The 24,732-nt window shown below is 36.6% G+C and overlaps 5 protein-coding genes across 5 annotated transcripts; 4 read left to right on the top strand and 1 right to left on the bottom strand.

Moving 5' to 3' along the window:
• Positions 1-1,178: 1,178 nt before the first annotated feature.
• Positions 1,179-4,158, top strand: LOC149392559 (uncharacterized). The gene is made up of 2 exons (XM_089620857.1): positions 1,179-1,617; positions 3,203-4,158. Exons 1-2 carry the CDS (start codon positions 1,180-1,182, stop codon positions 3,986-3,988), a joined length of 1,224 nt encoding a protein of 407 aa, XP_089476983.1. The 5' UTR covers position 1,179; the 3' UTR covers positions 3,989-4,158.
• A 1,394-nt stretch (positions 4,159-5,552) lies between these two features.
• On the top strand, positions 5,553-7,697 carry LOC149392558 (uncharacterized). Its single transcript, XM_089620923.1, has 2 exons — positions 5,553-5,971; positions 6,878-7,697. The coding sequence occupies exons 1-2, from the start codon at positions 5,591-5,593 to the stop codon at positions 7,661-7,663; spliced, it is 1,167 nt and encodes a 388-aa protein (XP_089477049.1). The 5' UTR covers positions 5,553-5,590; the 3' UTR covers positions 7,664-7,697.
• A 988-nt stretch (positions 7,698-8,685) lies between these two features.
• Positions 8,686-10,342, top strand: LOC149392557 (uncharacterized). Its single transcript, XM_089620121.1, has 2 exons — positions 8,686-9,099; positions 9,584-10,342. The coding sequence occupies exons 1-2, from the start codon at positions 8,686-8,688 to the stop codon at positions 10,340-10,342; spliced, it is 1,173 nt and encodes a 390-aa protein (XP_089476247.1).
• Positions 10,343-17,086: 6,744 nt separating this feature from the next.
• LOC149392556 (uncharacterized) lies at positions 17,087-19,868 on the top strand. The gene is made up of 2 exons (XM_089621333.1): positions 17,087-17,785; positions 18,841-19,868. The coding sequence occupies exons 1-2, from the start codon at positions 17,321-17,323 to the stop codon at positions 19,615-19,617; spliced, it is 1,242 nt and encodes a 413-aa protein (XP_089477459.1). The 5' UTR covers positions 17,087-17,320; the 3' UTR covers positions 19,618-19,868.
• A 477-nt stretch (positions 19,869-20,345) lies between these two features.
• On the bottom strand, positions 20,346-20,944 carry LOC149392555 (transcription activator-like protein). The gene is given in 2 exon segments (XM_089621181.1): positions 20,346-20,864; positions 20,867-20,944. Coding segments are annotated over 2 exon segments (318 nt in total). The 5' UTR covers positions 20,930-20,944; the 3' UTR covers positions 20,346-20,609.
• Positions 20,945-24,732: the final 3,788 nt, after the last annotated feature.

The following is a 24,732-nucleotide window of genomic DNA, read 5'->3' as shown; positions in this document are numbered from 1 at the left end:
CGACTCCAAGTCCTATGATAAACAGGTGAAAACTCACTTGCAAAAAAAAAAAAAAACAGGTGAAAACTCGGCAGAAACATGACATTCACTTTTTCGCATACACAAACACATGTCAGAACTCTTACCTATCATTCAGCACCCTCATTTATTTATATTCTCTCTTTTATTAGATTCATAAAAATTTAAAATTTTTGAGATTGCGTACTCGGAATCAACTGCATTTTGCAGGACAATTGTTGTATTATTTTTATCTGTCAACATATATATCAAAAAATTAGAAAATAGTCAACTTAAACATTTAACATCGCTAAATAGCCAACGTTTGGTAAATTTTAAGTAAATAACCACTTTCGGACGTAATCTTAAGTAAATAGCCAACGTTTGATATATGAAAGTGGCTATTTATCTTAAGATTTACATCTGAAAGTGATTATTTATCTAAAATTTATCAAATATTGATTATTCAGTAATATCAAACGTTTAAATTGTCAATTTTTCTAATGGTATACGAATATATAATTTTTAATGAGCCCAAGTCAACATATGGTATACTAATGAGGACAGTATACATGTAATATATTAATAAACCGAACATATATTTGTATTATCGAGCTTCCATAAAATATTTTTCAGCTAAATTATACATTAAAGCTGGCGGTTTTTCTGTTTTGTCAATGAATAAGATTTGTATACTATTGTCAACTACCTATTTACCCATCATTCCGAGCAGGCACGAAACCATGTGTATATGAGGGGGGGCTATAGCCCCTAAAAAAATTGTACTTTTTACGCACTTTTTATTTTATTTTTACAATTTTTTACCCTTAAAATTTACAAATTAGCTCCCTTGAATTTTTTTTACAAATTAGCCCCCCCTAAAGTGAAATCATGGTTTCGTCCCTGCTTCCTTCTGTGTAATGAATCAAAACCTTATAGTTATTCACGCTAAATTTTCCGGATAAAAAATCATTTAAAAATTATTTCACATAAAACTTCAAATATCAAGCCAATCCATTTGGATATTCTATTTTTAATATTATACCAACTTGTCATTTTTAAATTAATACGTAAGCAACACGACGACGACTATGACCATTTTTAATACTGAACCCACTCGCACTCGCACTGGCTACAACGCTATTGAAATTTGAAATCCATGTTGTGTGTCAACTGTGAACCATGAAAATAAAAAAGTCAATGTTCTCTTCTTTCAATTGGCGTTCTCTTCTGTTTACAATCATCCCAACACTCTCTCTCCTAATCTTCTTCTCCATCTCCACTTCTTCCACCACCATTCCCTTTCTCCGATCACTCGGTCTCGCCGGACTTCGCTCTCTTCCGCCGGAGCTCCCGAAGGCGAGGGTGGCGGTGTGCTTGGTCGGCGGAGCAAGGAGGTTCGAGCTCACGGGGCCTTCAATAATCAAGAATGTACTGGAACACTACCCAAACTCCGATCTCTTCCTTCACAGCCCGTTGGACAACAACGCGTTCAAGCTGTCGCTACTGAAAGCGGCGCCGAGAATCGCGTCCGTCAGAATATTCGAACAAAAGCCAATCAACGTCACTCAGTCAGCGGCCAGAGTTTTGGAGGGCAGAAGCGCGCCCAGGGGTTATCAGGTTCGTTTCTATAATCATTCTTCTTTTCTCTGTCTATATAAAATATACTTATTACGTGTTATTATATTGGATTATAATTTATTTACTAAAAAATGGTTTAAAATAGATTTTTACTCTTAATTAAAATTATCTAAATATTTAAATATTAAAAAAATGATTCATAAATAGTTACTGCATTTTATTTACAAATGCAGTTTTACAAGAATACTTATACATATCATTCCCGCACGTTAGCTATTTAAATGAATTTGATAGATCGTCCCTCTTAACACGATTAAGTCAACTAAATAATTAATTTCTAAATTTAAACACATAACACAATTCAAATTTAAATGAATGACTCACAAAAATATTCAAATAAAAACGTAGAATAAATGTGTTAATATCTATTAATATGTGTCAATAATTGTAAATATATGTAAATACGTATAAATGTGAATTACGACTTTAAAAAATACAAAATCAGAAAAATAACTGTTGTGTATATTTTGGGCATTGATATGCTATCAGGAATCCACGAAATAATGCAGAAATAATTGTTTTCTATATTTTTTTTGAAATATCAGAGAGAGAATTTAAAATTCAAATTTTAAAAAAAAATTGCCTTAAATAAATTGCTGAATTAATAATCAAAATTTAAAAGAAAATTCGGAAATAAAAAGGAGGGACAAAATTAGAAAGCATAAAATTTTCTGATAAGGCCACGTCATTTTTGTGGCTATTTACCTAAGATTTACGAAACGTTGACTCTTTAACAATGTCAAATGTTTACGTTGACTATTTTTCTAATGGACCATTTTTTTTTTTAAAGAAAATTGTTGTTATATAGTCTTCTTCAAACATTGAAACTGCATTTTAGCTCACTTTTAGGTTATAATTATTTGAAAATTAGTCATTCTTATTACTGACTAAATTACCCACGTCATTATTTTCACTCCTAGTATACCTTGCCACGTAGTTTAATTGGCTAACTACTAATTATTAGTTAACGTTCACTACACAAATGAGGAGTTAAGCCGTGGCAATTGTTGCAGGTAAAGCAAAAAGAAAAATATTACGATTTTATATACTGTTCTGCGGCTAAAACCTGTATTTGTTGTAGTGATGGGCTAAAATGCAATTAAAATTTTTTATGTAGCTTAATTAGTTATAATTTTATTTTCTTAATTACTAGATAATTCATCTGTTAAAAAAACGAAAAGATTCTCATGTTATTGAGTTTTTTCAAGATATTATTTTTATATTAAAGATCATCTTTTATAGCTTTATATTACAATTGTGCTAAATGTACATTTTAAGCATGTAGTATTAGAAACATTGAGCATAATAAGCACATATTCTTATTTGCTATAGACTAGTACTTAATTTAGTTAAGTACATATATGTTCAGATTTCATGATCGAAGGTGCAAAAATTCATATGTATAATCGAAGCAAAAAAAAAAAAGCAAATGCATTATTCACTGAATTTAACAAAGCTGATTACTTTCCTGATAATGAAAACATAATACAAAACTGATATGCTGGCACAGAAATTATAATAAAATAAGGTTGTGTGGTGGTGCTATATTGAACAAAAATATCAGGGATTACTGCAATACTTCAACCTAGTTGAAGGGTGTTTGACGCTAATACAAGACTACCAAAAGGCCCAAAACTTAACGTACGACTGGATAGTCCGGACCCGGGTGGACGGGTACTGGAGCGCCCCGCTCGAGCCGGACACGTTCGTCCCGGGCCAGTACTCGGTCCCCATCGGGTCAAGCTATCTCGGAGCCAACGACCGGCTCGGACTCGGCGATCTCAGCACCTCCGCGGTGGCCCTCTCGCGGCTCTCCCTCCTCCCGGAGCTCGACTCCGCCGGGCTCCGCCGCCTCAACTCGGAATCGTCGTACCGAGCCCAGTTCACGGTTCGCAACGTCTCGATCACCGCCAAGAGATTCCCGTTCTGCGTCTTCACCGACCGGCGGTTCAGGTACCCGCTGGTGAGGATGGCCATTCCGGTGGCGGCCACGTCGAGCCGGGGCCCGCTGAACGGGGCCTACTGCCGCCCGTGCAAGGCGGCGTGTGGTGGCACGCGCGCGGAGGGAATGGTGGCGAAGCTGAGGCGGGACTACAGCTGGATCGAAGCCGTCAACGGCACGGTGGAGCTCTGCGACGCCCGTGGCCCTTGGGCTGCCGGCTGGGAGGAGACGTTCGACGCCGGCGCCGGAGAAAAGCTTGCGGCGGCGCGGAAGAGAGTGATGGGGCTGAGCGTGGAGGAGTGTGTGAGTGATTTCGAGGAGATGAAGAGACGCTCCGGCGGGACTTGGGAGGTTCCGTCGCCGGAGAAGGTCTGTGGGATGGGCATACACAAGAAGACTAGTCGTTGAGATATTTTGGCGGGGAATTAATAGTGTCATTATTTTACGTTTAATGTCTTGGTTTTGCTATTATTAAAATATCTATGAGATCATTTTTTAATAGAAAAATATATAATAATAAAAAAAATGATGACATGTTCTATATTAAATGGAAGGAGAGACTGAAAGAAATTTTATATCTGAGCCACAATGTAATTTATTTGCTCATATATATATGCATGTAAGTCAATTTTTTCGTAGTATTTCCGTCCTTTTAAAAAAAAAAATTATTTTTATCAAATTTTACATATTATTACCTTAATTCATGTTTGTATATTTTGATCCATCAAATAATAAATAACAATTTAAAAATATTATTATTCTATAATGGCACCTATATTAAAATTATAAACATGTTATTTTAGTTTGAAATGTATTATAAACCGATTATAAGATATTGAATTTTATAAGAATACACTAAATTTTTATAAAATGATCAAAATTCTATAAAATTTAGAATAAGGATCAAAATATTCTAAAAATTGTAGAGACTTCAAATACCACAATCACAATCACAATCACAATAAAGATTATAGCCACTTGCTGGCAAACTTTAATTTAGGAGAGAGCGGCTCTGATGGCCTTTTTTTTCAGCTATCTTAGGATTTATCACCTATCACCTAAACTGGGTTCATTAAAAATCTGCCAAATCCTATACTGTTTACTTTATTAAAGCTAAATTTCCAATAAACTAAAATCAAAAGTCATTTTACGTAAATCTTCAATTATCAATTCAAATATTCAGTTCTGTGTTTCGTGTACATTGTATGCTCCATCGTATGTAAAAATTAATTTAAATTAGGGATGGCAACGGCTACGGGTAAGGCCGGGTACACCTATTCCGTTACCCGTACCCGCTACAATTTTTTACCCGTTACCCGGACCCGTTTATCCGGATTTTGAGACGGGCCGGGTAACGGGGATACCCGCCGGATAAACGGGTTAAAAATGTTGGACCCGTTACCCGTTTACCCGGTTAAAAAAAAGGGTAGCGGGTCGGGTAGACCCGCTTACCCGTTTATAAAATAAAAATCCATCAACAATATAAAATTTAAAAATAATATATCATCTTTAGGTAAACATATGATTTATTATATTTTTAAAAACAATGTTTAAAATATATCATCTAATTAGGTAAACATATGATTTATTATTTTTTAAATATTTAAAAGTTAACGGGTCGGGTCCCGGGTAACCGGGTACGGGATGACTATTCCGTTACCCGTATCCGGACCCGTTAAAACCTTAACGGGTATTACCCGCTTACCCGTTTACCCAAAAAGAACGGGTATTACCCGACCCGAATAAATCGGGTAACGGGCCGGAACGCGGGTAACGGGTCAAATTGCCATCCCTAATTTAAATGGCTACTTTGAATATTTTTTTTAAAAAAGCCACCATATAGTACTATAGTTGGCGAGTAATTAATTTCCTTAAGTCGTAATAACTCAAATACTGAACCAGCTACAACGACATTCTTATTGCAATCCATGCAAGTTTATGCATTTGCGATAAGGAAGGATGATGAAAAAGGCAGCGTCCTCCTTTTATTGGCGTTTTCTTTTGTTGGGAATGATTCCAACACTCTCTCTCCTCATCCTCGTATACATATCCACTTCTTCCACCACCATCCCCTTTCTCCGCTCACTCGGTCTCGCCGGAATTCGCTCTCCCCCGCCGGAGCTCCCGAAGGCGAGGGTGGCGGTGTGCTTGGTGGGTGGAGCAAGGAGGTTCGAGCTCACGGGGCCTTCGATAGTCGAGAATGTACTGGAACACTACCCAAACTCCGATCTCTTCCTTCACAGCCCGTTGGACAACGACGCGTTCAAGCTATCGCTTCTGAAAGCGGCGCCGAGAATCGCGTCCGTCAGAATCTTTGAGCAAAAGCCCATCACTGTGACTGAGTCGGCGGCCAGAGTTTTGGAAGCCATAAGCGCGCCAAAGGGCCATCAGGTTCGTTCCTCCTTCCATTTCAGGATGAAATATATCAGCGTTATATTTAAACATATCTAATCTTCCCTAATCAAATTAGTTGTGACCAATTGACGCGATAATACTCTCAATCTTACACTATATCATATAAAAAAAAATATTCAGCTTTTGATTTAGTGACACATAAAACTCTCAAATTTTATTTTGTTATTTAAATATTTATAACTAACGACCTATAACTTAAATGTTTGTTGATTCGTATTTAAAATGTATAGTTTTAGAAAATAAACATTATGAATTACACAAATCTTAAAAATATTTATAGATAATATAGCAAAAGTAAACATAAATAAATCTTATATATTAGACAATCTTTGAATATATTTAGATTAGTGGTTGTTTAATTTATATATTGTTAATTTTGGCTATTTAAAAAGTATTTGCTCATATAAACTAACAATACGCTGGGTTAGATATATATTTAAATAAAATTGCATTTAAGGTTTGTAAATCATAAAAACAAAAACTGAGGGTTATTTTGTAATTTGAACTATAAAGTCAAAAGATGGGGATTTTTATATAATATATGAGTGGTATTATTACGTCACTTCGTAAAAAAACGGATGCTTTGTTAATATAACCCATGAAACTAATATATTTGTTAATTGAAATTAATGAATTCGTAAAATAGATCAAGTCTATTCAAAGTAGCAAAAGGACTCAAATTTGTAAAATTGTCAATATTTCTGTTCATTTGACTACTTGCAAATCAGTTAATTTCTTAAAAATAAATAAATAAACAAATCATTTAATTTTGAAATAAATAAAAAAACAAATAATTTAATTTTGAAGGCCTGCTTTTGCATATTTTTTCCTATAAAAACAAGACAGTTTTAATGATGAATTTTTTTTTTTTTTTTTTACCAGGGGCTATTGCAATACTTCAACCTGGTAGAAGGTTGCTTGACCCTAATCAAAGACTACCAAAAGGCCAAGAACTTCACGTACGACTGGATCGTCCGAACCCGGGTCGACGGGTACTGGAACGCCCCGCTGGACCCGGACACGTTCGTCCCGGGCCAGTACTCGGTCCCGATCGGGTCAAACTATCTTGGCACCAATGACCGGCTCGGACTCGGCGACCTCAACACCTCCGCTGTGGCGCTCTCGCGCCTCTCCCTCATTCCGGAGATTGACTCCGCCGGGTTCCGCCAGCTCAACTCGGAATCGTCGTACCAAGCCCAGTTCAGAGTCCGCAACGTCTCGACCACCGCCAAGAGATTCCCATTCTGCATCGTCACCGACCGCAACTTCGACTTCCCGCTGGTGCCCATGGCATTAGCCGTGGCGGCGATATCGAGCCGGGGCCCGCTGAACGGGGCCTACTGCCGCCCCTGCAAGGCGGTGTGTAACGGCACGCGCGCCGAGGGAATGGTGGCGAAGCTGAGGCGGGACTACAGCTGGATCGATGCCGCCAACGGGACGGTGGATCTTTGCGACGGCCGTGGGCCTTGGGCTGCCGGCTGGGAGGAGGTGTTCGACGCCGACGCCGGAGAAAAGCTTGCGGCGGCGCGGAAGAGAGTGATGGGGCTGAGCGTGGAGGACTGCGTCACTGATTTCCAGGAGATGCAGAGACGCTCCGGCGGGACTTGGGAGGTTCCGCCGCCGGAGAAGGTCTGTGGGATGGGCATACACGAGAAGACTAGTCGTTGAGATATTTTAGCGGGAATTTTACACTATATTTTATGTCTACTGAATTTATTATTATTATTTTTTAAAATATTCGAGTTGCTTTCATGTCTCCAATACAGGGATCCTTCGTCTGACGTGGACAAAGAGTTGAGCATCTTCTGTTGCCCACACAATTGTGGCAGCGTTTGCTTTTAAAAATAATTAATGCCGATTCAACTCTTGTTTTTTTCAATAAAAAACACATAAAAACAAATATATGTGAAAAAAAAAACTAAAGTGGGATATGGTGGCAATCGTGGAAGTGATTTTGTCCACGTTAGTTGTCCACGCTGTAGAGGAAAAGTTTAAAAGAAAGATTTTTTAGATTATATATGTTAAAAGTTGAAATCTTCTGGATCAGAGCTGGTCTAACGGACCAGCATCGACAAGCAACTATGCATGTTTAAAAAATGAAAATAAAACTATATACTAACAAGTAACACTGCTGGTTCATGCAAGTATACATTTCCGTGCCACGTGATCTACGCTAATGTGACTAATTGTATATATTTACATACAAATAATACTAGTAATACCTTCAACTTCAGTCGTTATTTTTTTTTTCTCCCCAGAATATGGGCGAATTACGTGATAACGCAGCATATTCTATGTGATGCAAGTGCAACCAATTATTTTTAATTTTCCTTGAATCAAGCGAAAAACACAAATGAACAATAGTGAGTCACGGCTAGAATCCAGCGAATGAAACACCAAAAAATAATAACAATCTATAGTGATTGTTGTACTAAATAAAAGCTAAGCATATTATTAAATTTAATAAAAGTTTAACTGATATTAGTACTACGTTAATATAATTGACATGAAACTAGGTTTTATTTTTAATTATTAATAAAAGATAGCCAAACAATAATAATATAATAAAAACATTTATATTCGTCCAATAAATATCCGTTGCTTTGAGTTTATAGTATATATACACGGTTCAAAAAACAACCGGGCATGAACAGGGTTTGATAATTAATTATATTAAGATTGAGAAAATAATGACGATGGGAAAGATAGTCTTCTCTTGGTATGACTGGCGTTTAGTTATGTTACCAGTTCTGATCCTCTCTCTCCTCACCATCTTTTTTTGTTTCTCCAATAATTCTCCATCAAACCATTTCTTCGGTCTGAAGTCCGCCCAAACGCCGGGCTCCAGGGTGGCGGTGTGTTTGGTGGGCGGGGCGAGGAGATTCGAGCTCACCGGACCTTCCATACTCAAGAACGTACTAGAACCATTCCCCAACTCCGATCTATTCCTTCTAAGCCCGTTGAACCAAAACGCGTTCAAGTTATCGCTTCTGAGAGACGCGCCGAGAATCGCCTCCGTTAGAATCTTCGAGCCCCACCGCATTAACACCACTGAGTCAGCGGTCCGAGTTCTCGATGCCGCCAGCTCGCCAAAGGGCGTTCAGGTGATTACATTCTACTCGTGTCAAACGATAAAGCATTCGTTTGAAATCCGCAAAATTTGATAATAGACAATAAAAAGGGACTATCTGAAAACTAAAATTCAGGTTGGTTATTTCATTTTCTTCACAGAATCGGTTGGAAAATGAAACTAAATTCCGTTTTCCTTGTTCACTGAGACTCCGTTTAGAACTTGAAAAATGTGCGTGAACGTGAAAATTTGAAAGAAAATGAAAATGATAAGGAGAACGCATGGAAAAATCAAAATTCTTTATTATGTTTGAGAGTTGTGAAAATCAAATTTCTTTCTTAATTTTTTCAATTCAAACAAAATTAAAAAAACACGATGGTCTCATTTTTTTTCCCTCGCATTTTTTGAGTTCCAAACGGACCCGAGTGTCTCGTTGGAGAATTTTCATGTAATAACATTTTCTTTCCAAACGTTGCTTTTAAGGAATAACAATATTAATATTGAAATGGTATATGTAGGGACTACTGCAATATTTCAACCTGGTGGAAGGGTGTTTGACGCTAATCCAAGACCACCAAAAGTCGAAAAACTTCACGTACGACTGGATAGTCCGGACCCGGGTCGACGGATACTGGAGCGCCCCGCTGGACCCGGCTAACTTCGTGCCGGGTCAGTACACGGTCCCGATCGGGTCATCCTACGGCGGGATCAACGACCGCCTCGGAATCGGCGACCTCGAGACCTCCACGGCGGCGCTCTCGCGGCTCTCCCTGATCCCGGCGCTGGACTCCGCCGGATTCCGCCGGCTCAACTCGGAGACGGCCTTCCGGGCCCAGCTCAGGGCCCGCAACGTGACGTTCTCGGAGAGAGGATTCCCGTTCTGCGTGGTGTCGGAGCGGGAGTTCGGGTTCCCGCCGGGGAGGCTGGGGGTTCCGGTGGCGGCGATGTCGAGCGGCGGGGCTCTGAGCGGGGCCTACTGCCGGCCGTGCAAGGGCTTGGTGGCGGGCCTGCAGCGGGACTGGGGCTGGATCGAATCCCCGAGCGGGTCCTTGGAGCTATGCGACGCCCGTTTCCACTGGGAAGCCGGCTGGGAACACAGATTCGACTCCGTCGCCGGAGAAATGCTCGCCGCCGCAAGGAAGAGAGTGGTGGGGATGACTTTACAGGATTGCATCGCTGGCTTCCACCAAATGAAGACAAGCTCAGAGGGGACTTGGGAAGTTCCTCCGCCGGAGAAGGTCTGTGGGATCGGCATACACAACAAGACTAGTCGTTGAGATATTTTCGCGGGATATATTAGTTTTTCGGTTTGGACGACAATGTGTTTTTTTGTAATCATTGTGATATAATTGGAATGATTTTATTATTATTATTATTAAGGTAATTTAGCAAAGTAGCCAAACTAAACCATATAGATTGCTAAATAGCCAAGGTTTTGTAAATAATTAGTAAAAACCCAGCACCAATTAAGTAGTCGTCCAAAATTACTAGAATGCCCAAAAAAAAATTCCCGTACATCTAATGATGAAAAAAAAAAAAATCAGGAAAATTCTATTCCCGAGATTCTAGTTTATTAAACCTCTTCATTAACCGCTGGACCATTTACTCGGTCAAAAGAACAAAAAAACGCTTTCAAAATAAAAAATAAAAGCTCTCAAAGAAAAAGAAAAATCTTTGTCTCACCTCCGACGAAATCCAATCCACCATCGCCGACCCCCGATTTCGGCTACAACGACACTCTCCCAGTTATAAATTTGTATATGTTCTTGATAGTTTTACAAGTATTTACTAATTTAAAAAAAAAAAAAAAAAAGAATTACTCAAAAAGTGGAAAGATAACCTGAGTTTTTGGATTCGATTTCTGAAAAGATTTTTTTTTTGTTAATCATCTTCCTCGTCGGTAAAGATTCATGTATTCTAAATGGATGTTAATATTCGTATATAGCTTATTCATAATCCTAGATTTTTTTCCATAAACCCTAGAAATTTCATACGAGATTTGGAGGTTCGGGTTGTAAATGGCTTGATGTGTGTTTGTATATTTACATGTATTTACTGCATAATATGTCTAGTTCTGAATTTGTTATAACTAAATTGGAATATTAACACGTATTTACTGCAAAACAGGGTTAATAGGGCTTAACAATGATGACGAGAACGAAAATAGCAGTTGTCAGAAATAGAAGCTCATAATAACGCCGTCTACCGAAAAAAAGTTTGTAAATCATTATGAATACATTATGTATTTACATCACCTGACAATGAGTTATTGTTTTCCAGTTATTGACGTTCAAAAAGCTTCACTACAACATAACAGCGACAGTAAATATACGTAAATACAAAAGTAATTTTATGTAAACCGGTGCGAGAATAGACGAAAATTAAAAAAAAAAAAAAAAAAAAATACACCACCTGATTCATTCAGAGAAAACTCAGCCATCTTGAGGATCAGTGATATTTTCAGACGTGTGAATGATTTTCGGCCATCAAATTAAAAAGTAAATAAATAATTAGAACAGTAAAAAAAGGAATAAAGGAAAAATATATAAGGAAATCAATCAACAAATAGTCAGCCATGTTTAAATAGTTGCTACAAATAAGGAACTTCCTGAAATTCCATCATATATGTTCACACGCTCAAATTCGTTTAAAAATAAAACTTCCGAAAATACAAAACAATTCAAAATTCAAAAAATTTCAGAATTTAAAATTTAAAAGGGCAAGGTTCGGAATAGAAAAAAAAAACAAGTAATTGGGCCACGTCATCCGAGTGGTTATTTACTTAATATTTACAAAACCTTGGCTATTTAGTAATCTATAAAGTTTGAGTTGGCTATTTTGCTAATTTTTTGTTATTATTATTATTTTGGTTTGAACTTTGATGTTGAGGTTAAATCTTGAAAAATTGCATCCACTACCATTATATGAGAAGTTTTTATAATTTCCCACCAAAAGATTAATTTGGTAAAAAATATTATTAAATCACATGTACAAATACAAAATTATCTTCAACAATTGATGTCAACAATTTATGTCCATTGTTGACATAGATGTCAACAATAGATGTCGATTGTTGACATCTATGTCAACAAACAGAGAACTCAAAACTCACAGATAATAATAAATGACAATTATTGATATCATGTTGAGAGTAAAATTGTATTTGTACAAGTGGCTTACTAGTATTTTTGGCCAAATTATATTTTTTGTGGGAAATTGGAAAAAACTTATCAAATGATGGTAGTTAATACCAAGGATTAAAATGCCGGGAAATGTCGTGGAAATTACGGCGAAATCGCGGTGATCGGAGGTGGCCGGCAAAAATTTGCCCATTTGTCGTTTCGAGTTATTTTGTCGGCGAAATGCCCTGGAAATGTCGTTTTCGTTTCCACGTCGTTTTGCCGATGATGTGTCGTTTGGTTCCTTGTATAAAACCATCATTTTCGGGCGACGAAGATCACCGACAAAACGACGCAATTCCCATCGTGCCCAGGTAATTTCGAGCGTCCACGAACAAAATCAACATATTTTCGGTCATTTCGTCGTCAAATCGCCGTGATATCGGCAAAGTGTCCGAGAATTTGTGTTGGACTGAGAGAAATTTGACATTTTTGTGTGTTTTTGAATTTTTTCTTCTCCATGTTTGAATGTTTAAGGTATGTAAAAATGCCGAAATATTGGTGAAGAAGAAGAAAAGCGTGGCCCACTTGACACATGCGGAGAGAGAGAGAGAGTCAGACTCTTTTGAAAGAAATTTTTGAAATAAATATATATATTAAATTAAAGCAATTAATTCATGTACTTTTATGGAGAAACGTGAGTCCAATCTATTAATCCATTATAAAACCAAAAGTCCAAATTGGTGGTACACGTAGCACACCGTACAAGTAAAGTTTGAAAGATATTTATTCATCTAAAATTGTATATAATAATAAAAAAATTAAAGAAATAAAAAAACTGATGTCCATATATATATATATATATATATATATATTATTGTACAACATTTCACTTTCAATAGTATATTTTCACTTTCAAATAATAAAATTTTAACTTATTTCAAAGAAATCTTAACTTATATTTTATTATATTATTTGTGTTTCGTTAATTATTTTGTTTTGAATTTAAATTTGGACAATGTATAACGAATAGTTTTTTTAATTTAAAATTATGCAATATTATTTCCGTCGGCATTTCCGTGTTTTATCGAAATTTCCGTCGGCACCGCAATTTCCGTCGGTATTTTCTTAAGCAAATTTCCACATTTTTTCCGTCGCAATTCCCATCGGCCATCGCAATTTCCGTTTTTTTAGGCCATCGGCACGAAATCGGCCGTCGGCATTTCAATCCTTGGTTAATACAATTTCTCTTAAATCTGTGTAATTTTATATTTTAATTGTATAATTTTTTAGGTAAATAGTATAATTTTTTTTTGTATGGATAATTATGGAATTTAAAAACATTTAAGGACTAAATTGTAAATAAACAAAAATAAAAATAGTAATGAATAGTCTCGTGGTACATATAGCGCGCACTATTCATTGACCCCTAAAAAATGTTATTTTAGAGTGGGTGAAACTAAAATATTGTCCAATATATTTAGGGCGTTCTAGAAATATGGTAAAAAACAAACCTCTTTTTTTGTTTTAGTCAATGTTTGTCAAACTTTATGAATATAGCTAAACGGATTGATAAGCCAAAAAAATGTATGATTTGCCCTTATCTATTAACAAATTCGTCAATTTATCTCTCCTACTTTTGTTCCTACATTTTTTTTTTCATAAAAACTTCAAAAAACCATATCTATCTCATATGAACTCGAAATTGAGTGATTCCAAATCCTACGGATTCATGACGCCGAGATCTTCAAAAATAGATCCATTGTGTTTGATGAAAATCATGTTTAAAACCATAGATGTAGAAAAATCACGTTACTGCCTTAGACATGGAAATAACTTAAAATTTTCGGAAATCATATGGAAATAAATGGAAACGTAAACATGATGCATTAAACACGATTTTTCATCAAATACAATGGGTCTGTTTTTTAAGATCTCGACGCCACAAATCTGTAGGATTTGGAATCACTCAATTTCGAGTTCGTCTGAGATAGATATGAATTTTTGAAGTTTTGATGCAAAAAAAAAAAAAGTTTGAAAAAAATAGGAGTTAGAAAGTGACGAATTAAAAAACAAAGATAGAGAAAGTGATGTATCTAAAAAAAACGTTATATTTATTTAAGGATAAATATGAAATTTTAACCCATTACCTCTAGTGCCACCTAATATAGTTGGCTATTTTTCTAAAGCTCTCCAAACGTGGGCTAAATCTCAAACCTCGAGTTTAAAGTGGCCTAATTAGTTACGAAATTCATATATTTATTGGTAATAAAAAATACGAAAGAAACCGAGAAATTAGAGCATAAACGAGAAGACGTAATGAGATTAGTATCAAATTTGCATCCTAAATTTTTCTTATAAGTTTTTCTCGAAATGTGTTTTAAAATTCGGTTGGAGATTGTTTTTTGTTTGACATATTTTTTAACTTATTAGATAATTATATTACAATTTTAATATATGGTGTGTAAATGAAATCTATGCCTAGTTTCCCTTTTAAAAGTTGGGCCTCTCACATATGTTGATGAATTAATGATATTTTTGTCCCCTAAACTTTGTCACCTGTAACAAGTGACTCTGTTAGGACTGTAAGAGAGCATTGTAATTACATATTACTAGTTAGTTAAGCCGTTTACTTAGTATAAACAAGAGCTGGAGGAAATAAAATAGGCAGCGGAAAAGTATTGGAAATATTTGGTTAGAAAGATAGTTCAATTTGGAGAGCACGGAACTCTCGAATGTCCGATATCTCATTGTAACATTTTCATCATATTCAAAACAATACAAGAAATATCTCGGGGTGTAACAATTGGTATCAAAGCATTGACGATCTCGAGGATGTGGAATCAGATTCCGACCTTCGATGGCCGTTATCCGGCGAGCTGGATTTCATCGTTGTAGTACTTCTTCTCTTTCTACGGGTACTCAGAGTACAAGAAGTTAGAGATAGCAGAAGATTCAATGGTTGGATTTGCGCTACGGTGGTTCCGATGGGAGGATCGTCGTCGGCGATTCATATCCTGGAGAGAATTGAAGTTCTGCGTTCTCGACCACTTACACCCGCCGCCGGTGGTGCAAGTATCTCATTGACATAAATTGTAACAAAATGATTAAATGTCAAACTGTGACTATCACGAAAGAGAGAGAATGCAGTTTTTTTTTTCGTTCAGAGGGTCACTTGTTATAACTTATAACTTATAAGTGACATAGTTTTTTTATTTTTTTATTTTAAGATTATAAGTGACATAGTTTAAGGAGCAAAAATTCATTAATAAATTATTAAAATTTAGTCTCAAATTTCAACATCGTGTTTGTTTATATTTAGTTAGAGATTTAAGTCATCAAGCACGTATAAGGATACGGTGGAAGAATTGTCACTGAAGTGAAGCTACGGTAATACTAACAGGCATAGCATCCGATATATACTCTGATTTTATTATGCTAAATTTTTTGCTGGACTATCGAATTGATTATCATATGAGTGATATTTTTGGACATTTATTTATTTGCTGATCATTTATTTCTGGAGAAAAATGTACCAACTACATACCAACCTATATTTTGTTTGTACCATGAAAATGCATGATATGTATACGTCTTGTATATCTACCTGGAATTAGCTTTTAATAGAGTGAAAAGGGGAAGGATAAATATGTTTTTTTCAAAGGAGAAAATGAACGTATGTTCGCAGTTATATACTTTCAAGCAAAAAACCGGATAAAAATCGAGTAGGTCCTATTTGTTATGGAGTTGAAAATAAAAATTACCGAGCACAAAAGTTACATACCACACCGAAAGGAGAAACAAAGTCATAAGTTGAGATCTCGTAATTATTGAATAGAACCAATAAGAGATAAGAGAAATTAGCAGTTACATTGAGATTAGTAAAATAAAATATTTACGATGATAGACTACGTAAATACTAAATAACCGTTTAAGAACCACGATGGTCAGACATAACTTATGCACTTTCACATATTTTTAGTGTTCTCGTTTATTTAATTTGATATTTCTCATATAAAAATAATCAGACCTAGATATTTTCTATATCGATCGAGTCTGTTTAGCATACACAAATTCACGCCAGGATAATTTTATAACTATTTTTTTTATTGACGAGACTTTTAAAAAAATAAAAAATAAAGAAAGAAAGGTGGATATTGTTGAAGCATGTATCCAATATTGAAGTTTACAATATGTTTCTGATGTATTTATGATTTAATTTAGCCCTTTAATTTATGCATAAACCTCAAAACTTTCTCCTATTTAGAATCTTGAAAGTCTCCATCTATTTGTAAGATCAGCTTTGTTGCCTGGCCTAATTAAGGGTTTTGATTCGTCCAATGTAATAGATTTTATACTTTTTTTTTTTTTTATTGTGAATTGAAAAAAATAGTAACAAGAAAAGAAAAAAAACATGGCTCCAAATACGGTAACTGTTCAATTCTAGCAATATCTATCATTAATGCGATAGTTATAATGTGACTTCATTCTTACTACTAACTTACCAGCGACATAAATCATGTTTGTTTCTTTCCAGTCCTCAAAATCTGACCAGAATAAGTCATAACGTAAATAGGCAGCATCATTAATGTGATGACTGTTCCAACAAAACTTTACACCGAATCGGTTTGATTTTTAATCAAGAGGCGAAGTCCGATAAAAATAAATAAATAAATAAATCAAGAGGCGAACAAAAATAGCAAATAAATGAAAAAATAAATAAAAACAAATAAAATCAGATATCCAGGTGTAATATTTTATGTCATTATATATAAATCCTCGCGATGGTCCACGACCACGAGTCACGACTCTAAAATAATCCCATGAGGCCGTGACCCTAATAAACATTTATTAAAAATTAATAAAAAAGGATAAACAAGAATTAATATACGATACGATGATGATAGTAGACAGGAGAGAGAGAGAGAGACTAGTGCGCGGAAATACAAAAGTAAAATAAAAAATAGAAATATATAGTTGGCTAATTGCTTCTTGCACTTGCTATACTTATTAATATTTATTTATTTCCATCTTCTCCATCGATGTATGTGAAAATCCATTTATGGGATCAGAAATCGCATCCGAGATCCGAGAGACTCAAACGCGACTGAGGATAGTCGATTCCGAAGAAGAAAGATGACCAAATCGATTATCTTCAACTACTCTTCGTATCTCCTCGATTGGCGTTTGCTTTTATTATCAGTCCCAACCCTCTCTCTCCTAATCTTCCTTTCCCTTTCCACGTCTCCCACGATTCCCCTAATCCAATCCATAAGCCTCACAACTCTCCGTCGCGGCCAAAACGAAACCCTAGCCGCCGCGCCATCGGAGCTACGGCGAGCCAAGGTGGCGGTGTGCTTGGTCGGCGGAGCCAGAAGGTTTGAGCTCACCGGACCTTCGATAATCCAGAAGGTTCTGAAAGTGTTTCCGAATTCCGATCTCTTTCTTCACAGCCCGTTGGACGACAACGCGTTCAAGTTCTCTCTCCTCAGAGCCGCGCCGAGAATAGCTTCCATCAGAATCTTCGAGCCGAAGCATATCGACGAGACTGAGTCGGCGGTCCGAGTTCTCACCGCCAGTAACTCGCCTAATGGAATTCAGGTTTTTTTTTGTTCTTCAATTTGATTTTAGTGATTTCTTCATTAATTATGAATCTGTGTGCGTTTGGATTTTTTTTTTCTATTTGATTCGATAATGACAGAAAATATATCTTTTTCTCCTCCATCTTAATCGGTTGCCCTAGATTATCTCCCCATTTATTTGCCATAACAAAATCATTTCCAGTTTTAGAGAAAGTTGCAAAGTTACAATTTGTGTTTTTTCTTTATCCTTTCTTATCATTTTTTTTACTATTCATTTTTTTTTGTTTGTTTAAGTTTTGGTTCAGAATAATAACGATTTTTCGATTAATAATGGGATTTTATGATTAATTTTTCGGTTTGTTATGAACTGGAGGAGTTTGGTTGATCATAACGTTTGGATGCGACCAAATATTTCCAATAAAAATAAAAACAAGAAATGCGATATTGTTGGATATTAGTTGAGAGAATCGACATTAGGAAAGGCATTTTATTCGAAAGAAATTGATTTCTAGAAACAAACCAAAAGCGACCATTACCAACTTTTAAAAAAAAAAAAAATGCATAATTCATTTTGAATAATCTTTTTAGCCATCTTCCACGACTCAGCTCAGCCTAAGCCATTGTCATTTAAAAAAAAAAAAAAGTAATTAGATATGTTAGTCTCTCTAGTCTCTACTATTAACCAAATTAATAAACCATGTGACCTCTCTGAACAACAGCTTGCCACTAAAAAGTAAACAAGTCATTAAATATTGATAATAATTGAATATTTTATACATGTGAATGTGAGTATGTGACTGAAGGACCAACTTGACCAAAAGCTCAAACAAAAAGAATATTATAAGTTATATATTAACGTCAGTCAACATTATAAATTACAATTACTTTCTCTCATTAGGTGGGTCCACAAGAAAAGTAACACCCCTATTCCGAATCAGACATTTCAACAGCTCATCAACGAATAGCCTTGCAAGAAGATTATCGTTGACAACGAATAGCCTTGCAAGGTTATCGTTGACTTGAATAATTTTGACTGCTTACTTTTGTCTTATTATGCTGCAAAAAACCTTACAGGGATTATTGCAATATTTCAACCTGGTGGAAGGGTGTTTAACGCTAATCCAAGACCACCAAAAGTCAAAAAACTTCACGTACGACTGGATAGTCCGGACCCGGGTCGACGGATACTGGAGCGCCCCGCTGGACCCGGCTAACTTCGTGCCGGGCCATTACACGGTCCCGCTCGGATCCTCGTACGGCGGGCTCAACGACCGCCTCGGAATCGGAGACCTCGAGACCTCCACGGCGGCGCTCTCGCGGCTCTCCCTGATCCCGGCTCTGGACTCCGCCGGATTCCGCCAGCTCAACTCGGAGACCGCCTTCCGGGCCCAGCTGAGAGTTCGCAACGTGTCGGTCTCGGTCAGAGCCGTGCCGTTCTGCGTGGTGTCGGACCGCAAGTACGCGTTTCCGCCGGGGAGGCTCGGGGTTCCGGTGGCGGCCATGTCGAGCCGCGGGGCTCTGAGCGGGGCCAAGTGCCGGCCCTGCGAGGCGGCGTGCCTCGGCACCTGCGCCGCTGAGGTGGCGGCGGGGCTGGACCGCGGCTGGAGCTGGGCCGACGCGGTCAACGGGACGCTCGAGCTCTGCGACGCCCACGCCGACTGGGACTCCCACTGGGAGAAGAGCTTCGACCGCTCCGCCGGAAAAAAGCTCGCCGCCCACCGGAAGAGGGTCAAGGAGTTGACTTTCGACAAGTGCGTTGCCGACTTCGAGGAAATGAAGAGCCGGTCCGAGGGGATTTGGGAGGTTCCGCCGGCGGAGAAAGTCTGTGGTATGGCCTTACACAAGGGATAGAGAGTAGTCGGTTGAGATTTTTGGAGGGTAATTTTTTTATTTTAAATTTTTTCTGATATAGTGTTGTGTGTAGATTTACCGAGTAGCCAGAAGTCGATGATGATCATCGATCATCACCATCGTCATCATAGGATAAAAGGTTTTTAATAGTTTGAGCGTATTTTGAATATGTAACCACCATGAAGAACAAATCATATATATCAGAAATGCGTTTAGGTAAAAGAGTAAAGAGCAAAGCCATACATTAGAAAGACGTTACTTTTGCAATTAGGTTTTGAGTTTGCCATTCTCTTTCTTTGAAACTGGTTTCCTGGCTCTCATTCAGATGTAAAAGAAAGAAAACGAGCTATTTGTCATTTGAGAGAGAGAGAGAGAGAGAGAGTCACTCGCGTCTCTTCCTTGGATGACTTGACTTGCCATTCGAGCTTGGGTCTTTGACTTTGCCTTTTAGGTTGAGCTCGTATTTTTCTTGTCTTTGGTTCCTATTTCGACTTCCATACACGCTATGACACTACAAAAAGGTTCACCGGGCGCGAATTTTTTTTTTCCGTGGAACAATTCTTTTGGGATTCTCATAAAAGATGTTCGATCTCAAAGTTCAAAGAGGTATGTCAAAAAAGGCTATAAACCATTGCTAAGAATTATAGAGATAGACTTTCACTAAAGAAGATATAAAAATCCAGAAAGTACTAGTAACATGGTAAACCTCAAACGTTGTTCGTGACGGAATGAATTTTTTTTTTTTTTTTTTTTCCTGATACACTGCTGTGTGTTAATTTATGAGTAGCCATATAAAAAACATTATAGTACAAACTACTCGAGTATGTGTAAATATCTATTAGTTACGAACAGATCATATAAGAAATGTACGCTAAAGTGCAAAGCCATACATCAGAAACAAGTTATTACTTTTGGAACTTTTTTTTTAAAGTACATATATAACATATATCGGGAAGAGTAAATCAAGGGAAACGAATTGAGATATTGGTGAATCACTGAATATAGGATTGTCCAGTGATATCAATATCACGATCTCCGGTGGAAGGTGGAGGCTTCTGCTTGGGTATGAGGTGCGAGAAGTCGTCAGGCCCGTCGGCGCTCTGGCTCTGACTGGCTGCTGCCTTAGCCGGTCGCTCTTGCTCCGCCTCGGAGCCATACATCCCACCGCCGTACGCATCGTGGGTCACCGGCTCCATCGGTGGCACGTTCGCATGCGGTTGCTCGGTTTTATGCTTTGTGTCTTGTCTAAGATCTCCTCCTCTCTCTCTGCTTCCATTCTCTTTTGCTCCTCACGGCTTTGCTTCTTCTCCATTATTCTTATCCTCCTCTCTCAACGCTTTTCCTGCTTCAGATTAATACGTATCTTTACAATTATATAAATAACATATATATAGTCTGTGATCTTTTCTTAATTTCGTGACACGGGGACTGGAAATATGACGAGGCAAGCTAATGACTCGCCTCGTCAATAAAACATGCAGCACACATGATACTATATTCAATTACCAAAAAAATTAGAGATTTGTTAAATAACAAATTTATTATAAATTTTAATTAAATAATCACTATGTTAACGTAATATTGTTCGAACGTTTTTAACATTTTATTTATACCCTTAAAGCCTATTAATTATTTATAATTATTAACGAATATTTATAATTATTAAGCTTATTAATTACTTACAATTATTAACGAATATTTATAATTATTAATATTTTTTTATTTTGATAATAATCTTGTAGCTTTTTATTTTTTATTACATGGCAAAACTTAAATTTTTATATGTTATGTATCTAGAGAGCCCTACTGTATTATATTTCGTATAGATAGATAGATCCGTGTAATTCAATATACGAATAACGTTTTTAAAAAAAAAGGAAACAAAATAAACAACATTTAGCTTTTTGTATAATTTTAATTAGTTTCAGCTCAATACTAATTAAGATAACCCGGACTAAAGTTTTCATAGCGGGTTTGCATATTTTACAGAATTTTAACGGTAAGGTCTTAATTTGAAGATAAACTAATGTTGGAAAAAGCAACTACTACACGTTCGCCGTTTGTATTGGTATAGTGACTATAGTCCAGTTTCAATTTTTAATTTAAATACGTGTTTAACAAAATAAGTAAATGATTATTTACGTCTACCTTTTGTTTTGATTTTTTTTATTATTTTATTTTATGATATGCTTAAGAATCTCGTTCCATATAAACTTACCAACGGCATGATATAGTTTTTTTCGAATCAAACACTTTTGAGTCTTCAAACTTATTCGTGGTTGATTTTCTCGAGAGAGACTTAGTGATCACTTAATCTTAATATTAGCACACAATGTTGGAAGAATTGTAAATAAAAGTTATTATTTACAAGTAAATGGATGATTTGTGGCTAATATTTGAGTGGGGTCCACTCATCGGAATTTGTTAATTCTTGCGTATTCTTATTTCTCGTTGCGTCGGGTATAAGATTGATTATTTATTTGCCAAAATCATTACTATAATGAATGAGAAATTGATGCTCAAAGTATGCTTAAAAAACACATTAGTCGTGTAAATGAAGTGAATTGCAAGAGTCCCACATGGGTTGGGTAAGTGTGTTGTTGTGGTGTTTATATATCATCCTCTCTCTTTAGTGGTCAAACAAGTGCAAGAGATGAGAGTGTGTGTGAGTTATCTCTTAACCCCTCGCGCGCACACACACGCGCGCCGCCGCCGAGCCGGGTTGGGCTGGGCTGGGCTGGGCCCGGGTTTCAGGAATGTCTTGGGCTTGGGCTCCTTGGGCTTATCCTTAACTTTTTATTGCAAAATTCACTTACGATTTCTTTTTAATTCCATATATAAAATAACTTTTGTGTTATGTTGGGAACTAATTTATTTTGGGAGCAAAGGTCTGCATGGGTTTAATGCATACGACGTGCCTTTATTCTGGAATAAAAGAGACTTAATGGAGTCGTTTTGAGCAAGCTTCCAAGGCTGCTCACGTTCATAACTTGCAGAGTTAGTGAGCATTAGTGAGCATTAATGTATTAATTGGAATTTATGGCCGAACGTTTTAGATGGTTCAAATTCGGAACCTACTCTGCTTGCTCGGCTATAAAAGGCCTTCGGGTCTCTCATTCTGAATACACAGAAGAACACAGCTCTCTCCCTCTTTGAAATTGTTTTTGTTTTGTAGTCCGGTGATAGCTTCTGACGCTCGGGTTCTAGTTCGCCGAAGCCGAGTCTTGTGGTGCATTGCTCGTCTTAGTAGTCGTTGTATCCTGAGAGGCTCTCGCTCACTAAATCCAGCACCCGTGGGAGAGCGATAAAAGCTTCAAGGAAACCGTCAAACGGGCCTCGACCTTTCCTTGCCAGTTTTTCTGTTTTCCATTTCCGGTTGATTTTTTATTTTTCCTTGCATGTGTCTGTTTTTCCCTATCAATATTATTTGTAATATTGCTAACACACAATGTGGTAAGAAGAGCTTTTTTTTCATCTCTCGATTTTTTTCTTTAAAAACAAAGATTATGTTTGGCCATTTCATCCTAAATGTTCCCCTTAACGATCAAAATCTGTCGTGTAATAAGTGACAAAGTCTTGTTTGAAAATTTGCAAAATGAAAACGAAAAGCATAGAAATTATCAGTTGGTAACTGTCACTACTTGAATTTGTCACTTAATACACGACGGATTTTCCACAACGGAAAGTCCTAACAAACCTTTGGGTTTTCATGATTTTTTTTTTGGAAGTAGACATCCATTGTGCAAAGCAGCATTTTCACGACTTATCGTGGAAGGCCTTCTAAAGGAAAAGCACAAAAGAAAAGGCCAGTGTGTCACTGTCACAACGAGAGCTGATTTCCACAATTGTTATATCTTCAGTACTCGTGGAATGAGTGTGTAAATATATTTAAAAATATTCAAATGGTTATCAAATTTTTTGCCGCGACAAGAACGTTTCGTGTCATGACGTGTAGTGTTTTCACAATGTGTCGAGACACTTTTAAAAACAGTTCAGATCCAATTTCGTCGCAATGGAACATCAATTTTCATTTAAAATCCTCGTTTTTTAATTTTTATTTTGCCGTCTCTTTTTTTTCGCCGCGATCCAACTCACCACGACATTAACGTGGAATCCCATTTTGTACTATGTGTGTTAGGTGTCAATGTCTCTGGTTTTAGGTCACTAATATTATTAGCTGTCCAATGAAAATGCCAAATACATCCATATTTGACTTTGTCAAAACATGGTCAATACATGAACTTCACTCTTAACATTCTCATGTATATAAATTATATATAAGGAAGTATTTCTAAAGAGTTGTAAGAAGGATTGAAAAAAAAATTGAAAGTAAAGGAAATGATATAAACATGACACATTCATCATCGTTTTATAGAGAAAAAAAATGCCTTCTAACCCACCTCCACGTTATAAATTATAAATTATAGAAAACCATATGTTTTTCTATCTACTCTTATCTTATCTTCCTTATAAACTAACTATTTCTATGTTAATGCATATTCCTATATTTTTGTGACAAAATGAAACGAGAATCTATCGACTCTGCATAATTATTATTATCCCAAAATGCTCACAGTAATAGCTGTACAAGAATTCCCCTGAAAGGCTGTCTGTTTTGTCTGCTTTATCAAGCATGATTATATGCATAATGCACGACTCTTGCTTCGCTTGAATTATTCTTTCACATTCCAACTTTAAGGGAAAATGAGGAGTTCAGTTAATAATGGATTATAAAAATTCGTTCATTGACTATTTTAAATGTACAAATTCAACGCTTAGTCATCGTCAGCATGGAAATGGTTGATGTGTATTTATTATTTAATAAATACAGTTTGGGAGAAGAATAAAAAAAATGTAGATGCATGAGAGATGTACAATGAACAATATATGCATGCAATGGAATAATTTTACAATAGGAAGTCGTTATTTTGGATGTTATATATATTTATCAGACCGATGTGTTATATATATATATATATGATCTATTTGGTATGTCGTGGTTGGAACTGCGAATATCTCGTGGACTTCATATATAATGTAAACCTCTTTCACGACGCTCACATTGGTTCACATATATTTATATATATTGGAATTCTACGAGACAAAGCCATGCAG

Source organism: Urtica dioica, chromosome 7 (assembly GCF_054948205.1).
Source record: "Urtica dioica subsp. dioica isolate 48M chromosome 7, U.dioica_male_clone48M_v1_H2, whole genome shotgun sequence".
In the NCBI taxonomy this organism is placed as follows: Eukaryota; Viridiplantae; Streptophyta; class Magnoliopsida; order Rosales; family Urticaceae; genus Urtica; species Urtica dioica.
Note: the sequence above shows the minus strand (reverse complement) of the source record. Positions and strands in the feature narration are given on the sequence as shown.